General features: G+C 42.4%; 1 protein-coding gene across 2 annotated transcripts in view; it reads right to left on the bottom strand.

The window, feature by feature from the left end:
• LOC306967047 (cell adhesion molecule 4-like) overlaps positions 1–20,723 on the bottom strand; it is a 246,565-nt gene that overhangs the window by 8,110 nt on the left and 217,732 nt on the right. For both annotated transcript variants that reach the window (XM_079561948.1, XM_079561947.1), the window contains exon 6: positions 13,252–13,424. In XM_079561948.1, coding sequence (XP_079418074.1) covers positions 13,252–13,424 — 173 coding nt within the window. The remainder of the gene's footprint in view (positions 1–13,251; positions 13,425–20,723) is intronic.

Below are 20,723 nucleotides of genomic sequence, written 5' to 3'. Positions count from 1 at the left end.
TTGCACTTTGGTTCAGCGGGTGCTGTTGTAAAGCGCTATACAAATAAAGGTTGATTGATTGAACATAAAAAAATTAGAGGTGTTATGATAGCAATTTTATCATTTGAAGGTAAAATTATAACTTTCATGGACAAATAAGTACTTTAAGTAACCCTGTTTTGTTTTTTCGGATAATAAGCTGAATTGATATTCACATCAAAATAACAGGCTTGGTGATTACTCACAAATATATTCTCTTCTGAGTAAACAAAACAAATAAATTCATTTTTTTAAAAGACTGTCCTCTACTCATTATGCACTGAAAGTCCAAGTGTAGCATATTTCTGACCTCTGCACAAATTACACAATATAGAAAATGCTGAGTATCATAACAGTATCTTCTGTTTTCCCCTGAATACAATATTAATATTCATAAGACTGAGAGTATAGGTTAAATATTAATGATCTAAGATCTGGTATGTTCAGCGTAGGAGCGTTTGACAGCCTCCTTTAGAGGCCACTATCATTTAGCTCAGGGCTGCTGCTGCTACATCCCCAAACTCCTCTGTGCATTCATTAAAGGAGCTCAAAGATAACCCAGACATAAACATATACACACACATATGCTCAAGTGCTGAGCTGGCAATGTGTGGGGATCAAACAGACAGCGATAAGAGGGGAACGGAGCAGAAGGTTGCAACATGCAAATGCGAGCGTCTGCAGACACATGAGCTTATGTATGAACGTGCGGGGTGAGCGAAGGTTGGAGAGAGTGAAAGTGTGCAGTCTGAAAGCCATGACCTGAGCAGAAAGCACTGAAGGAGTGGGAACGGTCAAGGAGGAAGATACACAATAATTGTATGGTATTGGGTCAGTGAAAAGGTTCCAGTGGAGTTCAAGTGCCCTCAAATGTGGATCATTGGACAAATTCCTCTATCCTCAGCAATCATGGAACAGTTATTCACATGTAAAGATGGAATAGGCTTAGCTTTGGATTCCCTTTCTTATGCAAAACAATAAAATCATTTGTTAATAATAATGTTTGAGCCTTTTGGTTGTGAGGTGATTTTGCAGCCCATTTTAATATGTAAACCCTTGGTGAGTCACCCCGTCCAATCCATTCATCCATTCTGTAAAATATATTTGAAATGGAACTTGAAAGCATTCTCATTTTGAAATTGAATTACCATTAAGTCTTGGGAAACTGATGGGCTGACAGTTTAGTGTCAGCCCGACTAGAATTGTCACAAAACAATGTAGGCTACATGTACAGCTAATTGGTAAAGGGCATCCAGCATGCAATATGTTTATGTCATCACAAACCATTCATTGCAAACCCAACCCATTTCACAATTCTCCTTGGATTGTGTGGTTCACTTTACCTCTTGCGTCCGGTACCAGGCTGGATGTTGGGAGGATCAGGGTGGTGGTGATGGAGGTGATGGTGGTATTGGTGGTGGAGGTTGGGGTGGCAGGTAGGGAGGTGGTAGATGTAGTGCTAGGAGTGGGAGGGACCGTGGAAGTGAGTGACACATTCTCTACAGACAAACAGGGATGGGATTACACACAAGCTATTATCTACAACATGCAGCGACATTTGGCTGTATAGGCGCTACAAGGTTTTATAGCCAAGTTACTATTGCACATAAAACAGGACAGACTTTATTATGCCGAGAATATTAATTGCGCTTCCTGGCTGCCACCTGCTCAGCAATCATTGAAGGCGCTTAAACCAGGTTGGTCTCCGCCAATGATTTCTATAGAGGTGGAGAAATGCAGAGAGGAAAAAGCTACTTGACAAACACAAGCTATTGAGACTGATTCCATTCACTGAAGATAAATGCTTTTAATTGACAGAACGGAAAATATCTCAAAATGTACACAGGTGATAAAGACAAAGACACAAGTGTTGTCAATGTCATGGATCCCGAACAGAATAGCGAGGTTAAAGCATGTACAAAGGCAAGGGCATACAGTAGCTGAACACACACTTAAGTGGAGAAAGATGTGGCAATTTGAACTGACGATGTCACTGACGGCTTTCCTATGGCAAAATAGTGGCGACGAAAGAGCCATTGTCCGTGACAAACGCATTCTCGATGGAGAAGGGCCATGAGTGACTGTGTCATTCAATGGCGAACAATGGCCTGGAACTTGACATATTCTTTAATCAAGGGCAAATACACAATGGTTTAGGGGTGAAGATCAACAGAGGTCAAATTAAGGCTTTAGACAAAATAATATGAGTTGGTTTTAAAGCAGACTTGAATGTTTGACGATAGGGTATATAATGTCTTGCAGAAACATTGGCATTACTTAGCCTTACACTCTTTATCGAAAGACTCTGAAAACACCAAATAACAGAAGACAATATTGCAGAGATTCTCACTGGTAAGAGGGGACATGTTTACTCTAAACCCTCTCTTGCTGTACTGTACGGTGTGATATTCATGGCTCATATCACTTGTGTGCCACTGGGTTGTTTACGTAGCCGCCGCCAACCTTCCCCCTGCTACATTGTCATAAAAGACAAAAATAGTGGCTGACACGTGAAGGATGCGTTAAAGTGTAGTCAGTGTCAGCACTTTCCATGCCACTTCATCAAAGGCAGAAAGACTGCATCGTGCCGGGTGGACCGTGTGTTCAGGAGCTGGATTGTGAACGGTGTCATGCAGCACACATGAAGACTACGTATGTATGTAATGGTTTCTGTGCACTGAGGGAGCAATGACGAACACACTGGGCTTTCAGCTCCAGAGTAATTTATTGGTAAGTATTCCTCTGTCTCTCCTCTCTCTTCTTCCTCTGGCCCTGAGATAATCAATCTCTTTTTGCACTCCTCTTATGTCAGCACTATGCGGGGCACGCTTGTACGCTTTTTGACTCCTTCTAAGCCCAACCTTGGTTTTCACGTCTCTGTAGAAGAAATAGCCTATATGTGACAATAAGCCTTTTACATGCTGGCATAGACTTAGGTAGCACATTCTAACTTCAGAATGACTTAACATATGACCAGATTTGTTTGTTGTAACACTGAACATTTTTACCTTGTTGGCGATGTTTGGATGGTGTGTGCAGATAAGTTGAATCTGCAACATGGAAAGGCCTTGCTAATGTAACTGGATTGAAAGAAATAGTTCATGTAAAATGTATTTTCTTGGAAAAGCATCAAGTCAGAGGGCCCACATATGAGTCAGGCCTTGGTAATTGGTGCTCCAGTCTCGGACCTTTTTATTAAGTCAAGTGTCAAGTCATCAAGTTAATGAATCAAGTCTGACTCCACTTGATTTTTTTCGGTTATTGCATTTGGAATAGCAGCCAATATATAGCACAAGGATTCACTTTTTTCTGCCAGCCAGTCCACTATAGTAGGGATAGGGTAGGGCTGGGCGATTATGGAAAAAAAAAAATCACGATTATTTTCCCAATATTGATCGATCTCGATTTTCGAGTTTGTTTGAAAAATGAAGCAGGCAACGAGCGCATGTTTAACCATTGTCTGACCGTTGTTTTTCAGACAAAGAAAGAGCAAATTTTTAGTAGAAAAATATTCAAGTACATTTCTTGGTGAGTCGGGGGGGCAAAGCTCTCGATTTATTGATCAATCTACGTTCCCACCCTCACCTATGGTCTTGAGATTTGGGTAATGACTGAAAGGACAAGATCGCGGATACAAGCAGCCGAAATGAGTTTCCCTCGCAGGGTGGCTGGGCGCACCCTTCGAGATCGGGTGAGGAGCTCAGTTACCCGGGAGGAGCTCGGAGTAGAGTCACTGCTCCTTCACGTCGAAAGGAGCCAGCTGAGGTGGCTAGAGCATCTGTTTCGGATGCCTCCTGGTCGCCTCCCGCGGGAGGTGTTCCAGACATGTCCTATTGGGAAGAGGCCTCGTGGAAGACCCAGGACACGCTGGTGGGACTATGTCTCCGAGCTGGCCTGGTGTCGCCTCGGGGTCCCCCCAGGACAGCTGGAGGAGATGTGCGTGGATCGGGAAGTCTGGGCATCTCTGCTGAGACTACTGCCCCCGCGACCCGGCCCTGGATAAAGTGGAAGAAGATGGATGGATGGATGGATGGATGGATGGATGGATGGATGGATGGATGGATGGATGGATGGATGGATGGATGGATGCACGGACATTTCTTGGTTGCTATGTTGTACTGGAGTCACTTGAGCACTGAAGATGAATGACTACAAGTGTACACTGTATACTCATTAACAAGGTGCTAATTAATCACACTTATGGTAAATGGCCTGATTATATGATTATATGTATGTTTTCCCTCCAAGCTTTTCAGTCCTGCTACTTTTCCTCATAACACTCACCAAAGTCTTTCACACCTCTTCCATCTTATAATTTCTCAGACTCTTCTTGCTTTAACTTAATTAAGGCATATACAGCTGTCGCTCCCAAGGCCGATAGCGTGTACCCCCCTCCCCACTCTGAATTATATTGTTATGAGCACGCAGACCCATGTTATTTGCAGGGATGGAGGTGGTGGTACTCGCAGTAATGACGTTCCCCTGCTCTCGTATCTCGTTCTGGCAGAAGAGTGCCTAAGGACGGTGTCGGCGCCATCTTGGAAGCAGCCTGTTATTCTTTCATGTCTCGTCTTCCTAATTAGTCAGGCCTTGCCCAAAGCTAACGCGCCTTTAGTTGTCAACCGGAGTTCGGACGGTGAGGTGGTGGTTGGAAGGTCTATTGACAAGGCCGTAAAGGCGAAGACTGATTGGCCAGTGGACTAATTCAAAAAGTAGCTCAGATGTCAATATCAATGTGTCACCAGGCGTGAAGCAAAACAGCTTGAGAGGGATTTTTTAAATATATATATATATCTTAAATTGACTTGGCATTATCTCCGTCTAGCTTCTTCTGCCCCCTTGAAACCTTTCTCAACTTCTCATTCTGTTTTTCAAAAGTCTCACTTCATTAAATGGAGATCTAGTTTTTTTTTTCATTCCAATTATCCTGACGGCTCATTACAAGAAGCAGGGGAGACACAGGACGAATCCCTGGTCACCCCGTATCCGTCTCAATCTCGCAATGTGCCTGTTCTTTCATCTCTCTTATTGCCCTCCTTTTAGAAAACCTCCACTCACCTGCTGCTCCGGCTGACAGACATATAACCGCTCACATTCATATGTAACGTGTGTTCATATAGAAATCCGGCTAACAGTTCCTCGTCCGATCGCCGCCTCTGCCTCCTCTAACGCTCTCTCTATCTCCCACACTCTCTCATGCAGTTCAATTCTAATGGGTTTTATTGGCTCGGTGATTCATCTGAGCGCACCAAGCTCAGTTCAATTGCATAAGGGAGCCCTGTGGGTTTTGAGCAGACAATCAACAGCGTCTTCTTCCTGATCTCACGCAAACTCATGCACGAGGTCCATGCACACGTACACAACGATTTCAAAATTCAATTTCTGTGGCACAACATGGCACAGAAGATGAAATGACGAATTGAAGCCACGTCCCCCTTTAATGTGCGTGTGTGTGTGTGTGCATGTGTGTGAGATTCATTCTGAACTATTTTCACATTTGTGTCATTAGTGACTTTCAGCAAGTTGGAGAAAGTTAATTTCATTTTAACTGGCGAAAAGATAAGCAGAAAAGCAATCTGTGTCTCTTCATAAGCACAGCACATTTAATGAAGTGGGCACACACTAGAGCTGCGCAATACATCACTTACTTCATTTGAACACAAAATGTGTTCCATAAAATAATAAGTGTGCCATCAAAACCCTACATCAACCTAAAGTTCCCTCTATGTAGTAATACTATAATAGATGATATAGGCTAGTTTCTCTGAAGAAAATCAAGCTGTTGGTAATTTAGGTCAGGCTTTGTGGTCGTGTGCAGACGTCACTGGCCTCAGAAATCAATTTAATATCCTCCAGACTTTTTTTTTCCCTAAATGTTAAAATTGTATTAAAAGCTAAATTTAATTTTAACAACCTTAGTGCCTCTCCCGTGCACTCCCTCTCCCCTACCTGTCATTCCACCCAAGACGTCACATGCTGGATCATTAAGACTCACGGTTAGGCGCACCATAGTGCCAGATGGTGAGGCGTAGCAAGCACCGTTTGAGTGAGTGTAGTGCTTACCTGTCTATAGGCCATTGACCTGTGCTACATGAGGCATGTGGGCTGTATTTTTATACTGAGTGACTCGGTGATTTGGCTGGGGACCCGTTCAGCAGCACGTGGCCATTGGATGGCTGTACAATGGTGCATGTTTGAACACTAAATAACTCTGCCACCAGACTCATGCACATTAAATAACCCGCTACTTGTCATTTGCACTTCGTGGATACATCCACACTTATTTTATTTTTTATTTAAGATGGTACAGTGCATATTAATTAACATGAGTCCTCAAGGTCCACATGTAAATATGCCAGAGTTAGCCACAATGGTCTAATTTTCATCTGTAGTCCCAGGGCATGTTGCTGTTCTCAGTTCTCAGACAGGAAAGGCCACAGAACAAGCACAATAGCATGAACAAAAGACAACAGACATTAAATGGTTAGTCAGAATAATCCAAGACATTAACACACAATAACAAAACAATGTGACACACAAAGAAAATAGAACAAATAAAAGATTTTAAACACTATTGGTAAAAAACCTACATGTCACACTATGACTGCAGGTTTGATTGTCCAGGAGCCAGAGTTTTACTGATCTAGTGAAGGTTCTCAGTGTTGGGATGTTCCTGATGTTCCAGGTGTGAGCAGCTCTCACTGTAAAGCTCAATTGACCAAAAGATGTTTTCCTGAAAAGAACAGCACAATTTCCTCTGCTTTGGGCTTGTGTGCCAACACTGTCTTTTCAGTGGATGAATTCCTGCAGAGGGGTCGGGGCCAGACCATGCAGTATTCTATAAACCAGTACAATGTCGTGAAACCGTATCATTATTCTCCCAACTAAAAAAAATATATTTTGAGAGAACGTGGCAATGATGGTAGGAGTTATGCTTTTGATCCAAAACCTTGAGTAACTGCTTCTAAACTCTCTTCACTGACTTACTATGATTACTATTAATACAAGCCTATGTCGCATCAAAGCAAATTCCTCGATTGTAAAACCTTTTTCTGAAAATGGCAATAAATATAGCGCTTTTCTATCTTCATTAGGCACTCGAAGTGCTTTACATCAAGGAACCACACACTCATTCACACTCTCGTTCAAGTGATAATAGGTTTTGTAATTGAAAAGCGATCCCTTTTTGAGACCCACCTCTGTACTCGGTGTTTGGAGTCGTCGAATCTTAGGCTGAAGCCTTATTTGGTGTGGTATTACAACTTGATTTGATATCACTTTTTGTTTACTTAACACAGCCAAGGGTTAACACCTCTGACTGACCATTGTTATCGGTGTACCTCGCTTACTGCCCCAGACTGGCTTTTCCAATGACCCTGTAACCCCCAATATACCCCTTCACGTTTCTTCTTGATTCCCACACACACCTTCCATTTGTGCTGCTCCACCTAAAGCCAAACATCACGGGCTCTGGAGACTTTTGCTTACTCCAGGCCTCTGTTCCGACTCACCTAAGCTCTTCTCTGTTCAGGAAGTGACATCGCCTAAAGCACCTGTGACAAATTGGCAGACACTTTTTTTTTCCTGCTCCACGGACAGGGCCTGATGGCAGATAACTCTTACGATGGGAGGGAGGCTGTCGGAAAACGAAGGCGCCAAGAGATGAAAGTTTTGACTGTGCCCGCAACAAAATGTTAGCTTTTTTGCCGACTCATTCTTTTTAAACCACCCCTTGCCAAGTGCACCCTGGGATTCCCTCCAGGGATAGTAGGAGCCAACAAAACAGCCGTATCTGACAAGACGAAGTAACCTGCTTATGACCTCGATCAAGATTTTGACTCTTTTCATCCTACCATCATTTTTCATTCACCCCTTTCCGTATTACTTTATGCAGCTCGTGGTTTGAGCTAGGGCCTGGTTGGGGAGGGGACATAAAAAAAAGGAAATAAAATTGAAGGGCAAACGGGCTGCAAGGTGAACAGCGGTTGAAGGCTGTGTGGGAGGAAGGCGAGAAGTGGGTGGAAAGTGCTAAAGAGGTGGCGACAGAAGAAAGGTGAGAGGAAGGAAAGGACATGGAGGACATGATAAAAAACTGGGAAAGAAGTGGTTTGGGGACTTTTTACAGCTCTGTACATGTTTGGAAAGTTCCTATTTGAGGAAGCTGAACTTTAAGTTTATGTGGGTTTACCATCACAGCAACGCAGACAAATCTCAATGGGTTTTTCCAGGTGATTAGTTAAAAGTTATACTGAAAGTTGCGTATGCAGAGAGAGAGTGACTGATTCTACCTAATTTCACCAGCATGCCCTTTAGACAGAATGTTAAAAACAAAATGTGACGCCTACTCAAACATTGTGGGAGCTGAGAATGAATAATGGGATGGCTAAAAGTTGTGAGTCATCTTTAACATATTGTGATCTTTTACTTGACTGATGGATGCTCGCTCTCCCCATTAGTAAGTCTTTGTAGACTGCATTACAGCTTTGCTCGTGTCTATTTTGCCATCACAAAAAAACAAAAGCTAATCGTCCCATTTCAAAGACACACTCTATCGGCAGAATGTTTTGCAGATTAATAAGGAGAGTGAATAAACAGTGCTGAGGTTTCGGAGATAAGGATGCGAACAATCAGCCCGCTGGGGGAGGAGATATTGTTCTGAAGGAAAAGCAAACCGTGGCTGATATGTGTCCATCTCTGGGGTTTTAATGGATTCTAATAAAGACCAGACGTAGTTTTTTCTAGAAAAAAAAATAGATTGCCTTTATCTTCACAAAGGTTATATTAAAAAAAAAAAATGGGGCTATCCGTACAGTGAGTGTGGAGACATTCAGCAAACTTTCTGTTGCCTACTACTTCCATGAATAGTATCATATACTGTACATACACTGCCTCCACTATACCACCAGGATAATGATGCCACTGGGGGACCCGACATTACGCATCCCAAGGCTATTTGACAAAGAGCGAACTCATTTACGGTCAAAAACAGTTACACTGTGCAGCAGATGTGGAACATAACCTCAATTTGCGCCATGCCCCTCTGTGTGAGAACCACCAAGCCACTGTCAGACTGGGGTTTAGGACGACGACAGTCTATTTTACCAATGGTAAATGGTAAATGGTAAAAGGTCACATTCTCTCATCTCTAGTCCCTAACCCAGTTTGGGAACCACCGACTTAAAACTAACTGAAACCTGAAATTGATGGTTAAATATTTTGATCTCAACATTGAGAATAAGCCTGATAATAATTAATTTTCAAGCACATTCCGAGAACTAAAGTTACTGAAAGTAACTGCGCTCATGAGAACTGTGTGGATTCAACTCCCATTTGAGACATATGCATGCTGATACTCTCGAAACATTTAAGAAGAGAGTTTAAATGAGTGTGTGGCCACTGCATCCCGGAGTCCGAGCAGAGTAAACATTAGCGAGCAGGGCCCGGGCCGAGCATGTGGCGAGTTGAACACCGGGAGACAGACCGAGTGGAGACGCGAGCGAAGAGACGCGAGCAAAGAGGCTCACGCGTTGGGAGTGACAGGGGGAAGGCGGTAGGTTTCTCCTGCTCATCTACTTCGGCAGACTGCTCCATTTCAGTGTATGTGGCAAAGTAGGTGGAGAGTGAGTGTGAAAGTGAGAGTGGGCCGTACGTAATCTGCGTATAGGAAAAACAGCTCTGAACCTGACATTACAGGTGGAACCTCATAAAATAATTGAACACTGTTTTCCTTAATGCAATCACAGTGTATGTTTTCTTGCGTAATATCAAACAATTCTTTTACTCATTACAATTGTCAGCCAGCAGAACTCTGTGGTAGTGCCTGTGTGAGAAGAAACACAAAAGGATCACAGGAGGAGTAGGAGAGCATTTTCCCCACATCAAAGCTCCTCAACCTTGGGGAAGGAAAAGGAAGCGAACTAGAGAAACAAGTGGGTGAGGATGTCACCTTTCATCTTTCCGCTGTTGCCACCCCTGAAGCCCACAGAAAGCCGCCTGCCATTAATACAGTATGCGCTTTTTGATGCTGCTACACGAGGGTGCCATTGTCGATTGTGCGCAGACGGATAGATGAGGGGGCACTAACCTGACGCCAAAGCTACAACATTACACATTCGCTTTGTACTGATCATTTACGATGCTGTAACAGAAAGCGGCCAGCAGGGGGTGTGCTGGATCTGAGGGGCAAAACATTTCTGAAGCTCTGTATAAGTAGCCACACAGATTAAAACGGCAGACCATCTCCCAGTTTAGGACAATTAAAATGTTGTTCCTGTGATGTTTGTGATTAGTTTGGGAGAGCAAGCATTTTCTGGGTTGCCTTCATTAATAATTCAGCCAAAGAAAAGCATCAACGGGGGAAAAAAGTGTACATTGTCACACCAAAAGAGCTTGCTACATGACAACACCTGAAATTGCAGCAGGTGTTGTCATGTTTACTGCATGAAGAATTGTTTCTATTACTTTTTACAAAACCAAAAGTTTCCATACATATGATTAATATTTGGGAGCATTGCCTTTAAACTGTATAATTTGGGGTCAACCATTTTGTATATCCTCCCACAAGCTTCTCACAATACTTGGCAGGAGTTTTGGTCCATTCCTCCAAACAGAACTAGTGTAACTGAGACACATTTGTATTTTGTAGGCCACCTTGCGTTCACATGCCTTTTCAGCTCTGCCCACACATTTTCAGCTGGATTGAGGTCAAGACTTTGTGATGACCACTTCAAAACACTGACTTTGTTTTTTCAGCCACTTTGTAACCAGTTCGGCCATATGCTTTGGGAATTGTCCATTTGAAAGACCCATCTGCGCCCAAGCTTTAACTTCCTGGCTGATGTCTTGAGATGTTGCTCCAATATTTCCACATTGTGTTCCTTCTTCATGATGTCATCTATTTTGTGAAATGGCACCAGTCCCTCCCGCAGCAAGACAGCCCCACAGCATGATGCTGCCACCCACGTATTTCGCAGTTGGAATGGTGCAAGATTTTCCTCCAAACGTGACAATGGTCATTATCGCCAAAGACAATGTTTTTCCCCCCATCAGGCCACTTGATATGTCTCCAAAAATTTAAGTCTTTACCCTTTTTTATTTGCAGACTCCAAACTGGCTTTTTTGGGTTTCTCTTGGAGTAAGAGCTTCTTCCTGGCAGAGGACCCTCTCACCCAAGTCGGTACAGTAATTGTTTCACTCTGGATAATAACAAACTCTTACCAGGTTCAGCATCTTCACCAGGTTTTTTCATTTGTTCTTGGGCTGATATTCACATTTCAGACCACAGCGCGTCCGTCTCTGGGACACAGAACCCGCCTTCTTTCTGATCTGTATGATGGCTGGTCATTTCCATCATTGTTTGCACCAATGAACCTGGCACCTTGAAGTGGCTTGAAATTGCACCCAAGGGTATGGTATGGTATGGTATGGTATGGTATGGTATGGTATGGTATGGTATGGTATGGTATGGTATGGTATGTTTTTTATTTAGACAGGGACAGTGCACAATTTAACATTGACCAAAAGGAAAGATGCATTGTACCAGGTTATAGCAAAACTGCTAATTTCCACCTGTAGTCCCTGGGCAGGTTGATGTTGCAGTACAAAAACTGATTTTAAATGTAGATGAATACTTGACCATGGATGTATACGTTTTGACATAATTAAAAACATACATTTAATTTAAACAAGATTACAAGGGTGAACCAGACTTGTGCTTTCAAGGTCATGTCATCGTCATCTGGGCTTTCCCAAACTGTTTAAAGGTCTAGTATCTTAGTGTATGTAAACATCAGACTTTGTAAAAAGTAACTGAAACATTTCTAAAAAAAAATGTTATCTCTCATTCTTCTGGCATTTGACATATATATATATATACATATATATATATACATATATATATATACATATATATATATACATATATATATACATATACATATATATACATATACATATATATATATATATACATATATATATATATATATATATATATATATATATATATATATATATATATATATATATATATATATATATATATATATAATTTTTTTAAAATATTAATTGACCTAAAAAAGAAAAAATGCAAATATGTCTTTTTATGAAGTGTATGTTAACATTTATGGCCATACCGCCTATGCTCTGCCCAATCCTGTCAGACCTTGGAAGCTAAGCAGGGAAGGGCCTGGTCGGTACTTGGATGGGAAACCGTTTGGTAACACCAGGAAGCCTAGCGAATGCAATGCGTGAGTGAGTGTGTGGTGGTGGTCGGAGGGGCCAATGGCGCAGACTGGCTGCCTCGCTTCCGTCAGTCTACCCCAGGGCAGCTGTGGCTACAATAGTAGCTTACCACCACCGAGTATGGAGTGAATGAATAGTGCAATGTGAAGCGTCTTTGAGTGTCCAGAAAAGCGCTATATAAAACCGATGCATTATTATTATTATTATTATTATATGGATCCTGCTGTACATGGCGTTTTCCGGAAATCAACACAAGTTTAGACTTTGCTTCTACTTGCCAAGCTGTGCGGTGAGTTAGATGGTGCACTCCTGTCTTGGCTTCTATTGTTAAATAATTCTAGCCATTTAGAGTTGTTTTTAGTTAAAGCTAAAGAAAGCGCCGGGTCACTGGGGACATGATAAATTGGTTCGTTACAAGAGATAGCCTGAATAATAATGATGTCGAGCAGAATCCGAGCACGCCAGACCATGTTTTCTTGCGCCGATCAATATCTCAGTTGAATCAATTGTAAAAAGAGGTTTAGCGAAGGTTTCCTGCAGTTCACCACGAAAATAACAAAAAAAAACGAAAAGGAAGATGCGGGAAACATTGAGATTTAATAGGCACGTTGGGCAGAGACGAATAAGACAGAATTTAATTGTTGCCAAGGTTAAAAAAAAAGATCGATGAAATTATATCCCACACAACAATAATCAAAACAGGAGAGCGCCGCAAAACAAAAGCTCAATTACGAAAGGCAATTATTTAGAACTGTTTGCTGTGGGTGGGAATTAAAATTACACATTGGAGTTAGGGCTAGGGTTTCGCTTTAAATAAGACCTTGTTAAACCATAACATTATGACCACTTATAGATTTTTGCTTTGCCTGCTGCTCATCCTTCAATTGGACAACTATGGACAGCACTTCATTATTTCTTCATTTTCAATCACCCAAACCATATAAATTCCATTATTACGTTATGTGTTTTGGCTGAGGCACGATGACTTACCGTAGACCAGCAGGGTGTAGTGGTCAGCGGCGCGCCCGTAGTCGTTCTGTGCCTGGCAGAGGTACGTGCCGTTATGTGATTGGCTGAGACGTGATATCTGGAACGTGGGCCCCGAGATTTCAGCTCGCTCCGGTAAAGTGTCGTTGATCTTGGACCACTGGATGTTCAAGGGCCTGAGGAGGAGAGGCATTTTCACAGTTAGATGTTTCGCAGTTATCTTCAGGCAAGATTTATTCAAGGATGTAGAGTTTAATCATCAAGACAGCACAGGGTTGAAACGGGTTGAAACGAGGAGAGATACTTTTTTTATAGATGAACAATTCAAAATTCATCTAAATGCAATAAATTGGAGTCGTTTCCAGCATAACTGCCCCATAATGAGTCCCTAATTAGAGGCGGAAAATGTAAAAATGTGGTTTGATGTTCGAAGGGATTGACAGTGACATTGGGGAACGTTGAAAAGAGAGGTTAACATGAAGGATACAGAAGCCCACAGGGGACATGCGGCGTGAGGGAAATGCCTTAAAAGGGCTCACAGACCGAGCCAATGGCGACGGGGGTCTTCGTCCTGACAGTTAATGAGCAGACAGACGGTCAAAGGGCTGCGCTCGAGTGAAAGGGTCTAGTCCAAGGTGAAGAGAGGTAAAGAAGGGGCAGAACTGGAAACACTCGGAGCAAAGGAGAGTGTGGGACAGGGTAGGATGGAGGAGAAAAGTGTCAGACATGATATGTGAAGAAAGGCTGTCAGGAAGAATGAAATGAAGGCTGTTCAAGAGATAAGATGAGACTGGAATTTAGGGACAGACAGAGAGATGGAGATGAAGCTCGAGGGTAGCAAACTGAAGACGTTGAGGTTCACATTGATGACCAGATGGAGCTATCACAGCGAGAAACGCAGCAGCATATGATAATCCTCAGCCAAACAAAATTATGACCATTTCAGATTTCCTTGTACTTCTGTTTTTGAAAGACGAGAGAAAATCCAGTTTTTTCTCACATTACTGGGATTGACACTAATCAGAAACTGTCTCATAGCAGAGGCAATTCGGGCGTTCTGCTCTCCCACAATTTCATCCTATGGGCGGGGGAGCGACTGAATTTTGCGTTGCATTATGGGTAACATTCAACTTTGCAGCTTCCAGTTCTGTCAGCCGTAGCGCTTCCGTTCCTTCTCCTTGCTTCATATTCTTCTAAAAAAGGAACACAATTCTGTTGCTGATATTTTATGATGCAGACTCCCTACATTTGGGGCTCGTACCTCCCCGCCTCCCCTCCGGCCTTCAGCGAACACTCAGCCACGCTCTGCCCCGCTGTACAGTCTCCCGCCCAGCTCGGAGCCTCGAAGGCCAGGCGGGATAGCTAACCGCTGCCCCCGGTGTCTGTGAGCTGTCCTTGGGAGACTATAGTAAAAAGCAGCCATTTCATAAGCACTGACAGCCTCTGATTGGCTCTCTCTGCCCAATACAACTTTATCTTGTCTGTGTTTTCAATGTGAGAACATCCAGCCATGTCAATAAATAAGTCTGTAGCTGAGCGGCTAACCCCTCGCCCGGGCTAACTAGCTGCTTAGCGCCTAGCACGCATAGATCTGGTGAAAACTAGCTGGTAACTATATAAAGTAGCCTTTGATATGATCACACACTGAGCCAGGCTTGACGCATTTGTGGTTTATTGCAGACCTTTTATAAACAATGAACGGGGCTAACCTGGAATAACCATTGTCCTCTGGCACACATAATTGTCCTATGGGTTGGATCTGTGCTTCAATAACAAACAAACAAAACAGCAATTATTTTTCAGTCAAGAGCTCCTTCCTACGCTTCACAAGACATTTAAAATCACTTGCCCCTGACGTCTCAATCAATCAATGAATTTGTATTCACCTTATTCCGGATGTTCATGTTCATGTGTTGCATGAATTGTGCCCCCCCCCTTTTCTCCTATCTGTTAACATGGGGCTGGAGAAGTCCAGATAAAATCAGTTACTACACGAAAACAACGCCGTTTTCAGGCCGTGCAGAGAAACGGTGCAGTGTTGACTTGTTGGTGCAAATGAACATTGGCCATTTTACACAAATCAATCCACTAAACAGATTTGAGCGGTGAACTTTTTCCCTCGTTCTCCGCTTAATGAACGGGCTTCGCGCTCTACCGGAAGCGTCAGGACAACAGAAGTGTCGAGACAAAGCAAAAAGAGTCAAAAGTGGACGGGGCGGAATAAAGGTGAATAGCCCAATATCACAACAGGAGTTGCCTCACAGGGCTGCACCAAACATTAAGGCAATAAAACAGAACAGAAAAGTCTCCATCGCGTTCGGTCTGAATGTAGTATGCTAGCAACAGGAAGTGCGCCCCACAACAAACGGTGTCATTTTTTGATCACCGCTCAGTGGATGAGCAGAAGGCCCAAATTAACAACACGCTTCTCTTATAGCTATACTGGCATCTGTTTGCCCATGTCTTAAAACAACAGTCAATCAAACGATCGACGCAGTGCTACACTCAATGTCTTTGTTGAAGCATATGAAGAAAGTTGGAAAGCCAGACAACATACAGGAATGAGTAGATGAGAGGAACAGTGTACACAGATCATTCAGAGATCAGAAATGGTGTGGGCACGTACAGAAGCGAGAATATCGAAAACATCACATCAAAACAAATGTTCTATTCTGGATCTTATTCTCCATCACAACTCGTGATGGAAGAGGTTAATCAACAAATTTGTCACATATTATTTAGCTTTTGTTTTTGCCAACGGAGCGCTGTATTTTGTTAAAAGCATGCATGATGAGGATGAAAGACATCTGACCAAAGAGAAGATTTGAGGCAGTGTGGGATGGATGTTGAAAAGAGGACTCTTGGTGACACTTGAAACAGCCAAAGTAAAAGACAGGAACGAAATTGCAGTGTCATACTCGGGAGGCTAAAAAGCAAAAAAAAAAAAAAAAAGCAAAGGAGAAGAAAAAAAAAAAAGCTAAAGGGAAGATGAAAGCAAAATGAAACGTCCATGTGAGACAGACAGAGGCGACAGGATTAGAAGTCGCTGTCTATGCGCCAGTGTCACGGTTTGGCTCTGGTGAAGTCTGGCCAGATTTACAATCCTGACTCACCGCAGTTCTAATCCCCACTGGAAGCCTAATTAAACTGCCTTTTGCCTCGTCACGCGCACACACAGGCACAAACTCACTGGAATATCTCCCACTTAGAGACAAACTTCTACTCCCACTCCCGGTAATTACTAACACAAATATGAAGAAACCCCAAGCAATCAGCCAAAATGATATTGTCTCTGTGTGCGCCTCTTCTCCCGCTGACAATACGGTAGTGGAGTTTTTGCAAATGGATTTGACTGTCTGTCGGAGCAGAGCCTTGGAAAATGGTTAAATAAATAATTTGGTCAATAGAGGTGTATAAAAACAATTAGACTTCATAATGATCCCGTCTTTTGGCAAAAAACACATGTCAGACACAAAAACATACAAATGAAACCTTATCGAGACGACATCACTGCCACCTCCTGTCATTTACTATCTGCATGCATTTGTTTCTATTTCAAATCATATGCACCATTTGGTTGTTCGAAATTAGCATCTGGATGAAACCTTTTGTCACTGGATGCTCTGTTTGTTCTGAACTGTGTGTCAAAGTCCAAAGTGTCCAACTATGTGCATCATTCTGTAACAAAGACATGTCCCTAGTCGGCCTTTCTACTCTAGGGCCGGGGCCAAGGCTTTTCTCAGCTCTCTGAGGGGGGATTTTCCTCACCAAATGCACATGAAGGCATTGGCAGGCAGAGGCTCGACCAGAGAGCTTTGGTGCACTCAGTGCCCGCAGGCAGACCATCGAGGGAGAGGGTTTTAAGAGCTTAGGCCCCCAGTGCGGCAGGAGGATGCCCATTCACAACCCCAGACTCTCAAATCTGCCCTTCGCTAGTTGGGTTTATAGGGACACAGTTAACTTGATCACTGTCTTTTCTTGATCTTGACTTCTGCATTTAGATTTTTCCTGTCAACAAACTATATTTTCCTGACAAAACCCTCTCATTTTTGTCCTGGATACTTCTTCCAGTATTGTTACTACCACTGCTACCGGGCCTGGCTAGCCAGTCTCTCCTGCGTTCTGTTCAAAAGCAGGAGCGTCTGGGACTTTCCTCGCAGCCAGTTCTAAAACTACAAAGCTTTTCAGTACGATATTTCTCGTCATATTTAATGTTTTTGTGCTCGGGCAAGCTGCCATGTTGGACGGAGCATGCGTTTCTCTGATTGGTTAATCCGCCTGTCAGGCAAAGCAAGTTTATTCATAGAGTGCAATCTGTACACAGTTAAATAAAATTACAAGAAGGCAGATAGTAAATCCTTAAAAACATCATTCTAGTCACTCATTCATTCATTCATAGGAAGCGACGAGTGATAAAATACTTCAACTTGTCATATGCACAGGTAAAAGCTGTGGATTTGGACATGGTCAGAATTGAAGCCCATCTCACATCTTCAGGGAGTCGGTTCCAGATTTTAATGGTGTAAAACTGAAACACAGCCTCACCGTGTTTAGCCCAGACTCTGGAACCAGCAAGAGACCAATCCCTCAGGTTCTCAGAGCCCGAGGCGGTTCATATTGCTCTGTACTTTTGAGCTCGACTATGAAAAGACTTATACAAGCAGAGCTGTTTTGAAGTAAATTCTCCGCTCAACAGGAAGCCAATCATGCTCTTCAGACCTCGCGGAGATAACGCCAAGTACCAAACGTCTACAGAATTGGAAAAGCATGTAGTACAGCTGGGCAGGTTTGCTACTACCATCATAATGCTATTTAATAAAAATACTTATTACTGCAGATTACAACTACGCACGGTAGCACAGCGGTTAGTGCTTGTGCTTCACAGCTAGAAGGTCCGGGTTCGATTCCCACCAAGGACGGGGCCTTTCTGTGTGGAGTTTGCATGTTCTCCCCGTGTCTGCGTAGGTTTCCTCTGGGTACTCCGGTTTCCCCTACCACTAAAAACATGTACAATAGGCCAGGATGTATGAGAGTGTGTTTGAGAGTGCACATGGGGGACGACGGATGAAAATTAGCCTAAGGCTACAATCCGGTGTGGCTTGTTCATTAACTTGCACTGTCCCTACCAAATAAACCATAAATAAATAAATACAACCAAACAACTATTACAAATGTCAGAGTGTGACTTTGTATAGTCCTTTTTAAATTATTTTTTATTTAGTCCTTTTCCAAGTTTATAGGTTTTATTTGCTGTGTATTTGTTGTGATTTTGTTTTTGTTTTTTTTGGAATTTTGTTGGCTATTTTGGGACTGATCTAAATTGATCACTCGTCCTCCCCTTGCAGTAACATAATACCCCCGGAAACTGTCTTTTTTATTCGTAGGATTTTATCAACTTTTAGTTTGTGGAGCCTTTTTTTTTTAATCTTTTTTTGGCCTGGGCATTTTTAAAGAGGAACTAAGTCACTTATTTACCTTAATAAATACTTTTCGTAGTCCCTCTGGGGGCAATACGAGTGTTAGTGAGATGATTGGGGGTCTTTCACGTCTTCTCCTGGTGTCTCTGGCTAGAAAACCACAATTGCAACTTTCCAGCCTCCCCAATACACATTAATGGAATCATGAAGAAGAAGCTAACAGGCTAATGGGCAAAGCTAACTGTGAGCTAGCTCCATTAGCTCACTAAATACAACAGTATTTACAGGCAAGTTTGAGTGAAAAAAATGATCTCCATTGTGTAATTGGATGTAAAACATCCCTCTCTCCATTTGTCTTTTATGTCAGCGCTGTATTTACTCTCACGGACAATGCATTAGTAAAAATCCGCAACATGCTACAACAGCTGCAGTGGCACTTATGGCCTCTAGGGGCATGAGTTCTGCTTTAACGTAATTTTTTTTGCTGGATTAAAACTTCGGTCTTCATTTCCAATCATTTTGGTGGTCTTGGATTAGTCTGAACATGACACAAATACTACTGTACTAACAAGCAGCTATAAAAGATAATCTACCTTCACTCAAACTACCATTACTACTTTTAAACTCTACTCTATAATCACAACAAAAATATAAACACAGCAATAAAATAAGGATCAGGTTTGGTTTTCTCTCTCCAATAACAGTCAACTTGTTTCCCTTCTTTGTGCTGTCAAGGCTATAGCTCAGTGTTGGACTTTAAATATGCTCTCTGGCATTGACTGTTCGAATAGTCTTTAGGCGTCTATGCCGGCTTTGTATGAGGCAGCACGAAGTCCGACTCAATTTTCTTATCGCTTCATTGTGTGTATTCAGTGGATTTTGTGTTTAAATGATTCATTTAAGACATATGAGACACTAGATAGACAGGACCTGATCCAGCCCTGCAGACAACTATTGAAGATTCTAAGGATGGATTACGCAGAAAAAATGTATTGGCTGATTGGAGTTGAAGAGTCTTACCTTACATGGATTGCTCCAGGTCAGTGTGCATTTCCTGGCATGTTAAACACCCCGCACTATCCCTGGGTTTACATTGGGTTTCAGAACAGCTTCAAAAACCTATCCTATCGTCTATGGATAAGGGGATAAGGTGTTGTTGGAGAAGACCCTATAATGATTTTCTCTGTAAGGTTTTCTTCCATGTTAGCTTTCTTCTGTGTTCTGGAATCAATCTATAGTGGCAGACACAACAAGGTTTGACTAAAAATCCATTGCCATACTCAACAAAGAGTGGAGGTTTTAGGTTTAGAGTAGCACTAAGGGAAACGCATCTCGACACACATTTGCATATTTGCCATTCATTCATGTTCTTTTTGACGATCCAAGGCCAAATAATTTCATCACCAGCCAATTCCAAATCCGGATTTACTTCTGTTGAACCTCTGTACAATTGTATTTATATTTTTCAAGCTTTCAGCTAGCTCTCAAATTGTGGTAATTAATTTAGAGGCAAATAGTAATGTACTCTTTTTGGCCAATTGTTTCAAACTATTGTAAAAGCTCTTTCATTGACCGGGTTCATATCTTGTTTCACTTACAGTGAAAAGTTGGAGAAACAGTGAGCTAGTTCAACAAGTTTACGAGACGATAACCTTTTCTCACTTCTACATTGACATTCTCCCCCAGCGCCATCTACTCTGGGGGAGTGTGTTGCAGATGCTCGGCCTGCTGTCTCAGGGACTTTTTGACCTGAGCTATGGCCTCCCATCCGTGCTATCTGTCCCAAATAATCCAACTAGTTCTTTGCAAAAGGTTCATACTGTCTTCTTAGTTTAAACCACATGTGTCAAACATAAGGCCACATGCAAGATTATTTAATGTGGCCCTTTGTAGAGCATGGATTTCTGAGTATGTCAAAAAAAAAAAAGGAAGTCTCTAGCCCATGCCTGTGAGTTATGAAATCGCCAGAATGCTCACACCAGCCTCTAGGGGGCAGATTAAATTTAAAAAGAAAAGAATTCCACACGTGTCCAGCAGATGGCAGTGACGTAATAAGAG

Source organism: Gobius niger, assembly GCF_951799975.1.
Source record: "Gobius niger genome assembly, chromosome: 8".
Lineage (NCBI taxonomy): Eukaryota > Metazoa > Chordata > Actinopteri > Gobiiformes > Gobiidae > Gobius > Gobius niger.
The sequence above is the reverse complement of the archived record's forward strand: the minus strand, read 5'-3'. Positions and strand labels throughout refer to the sequence as shown.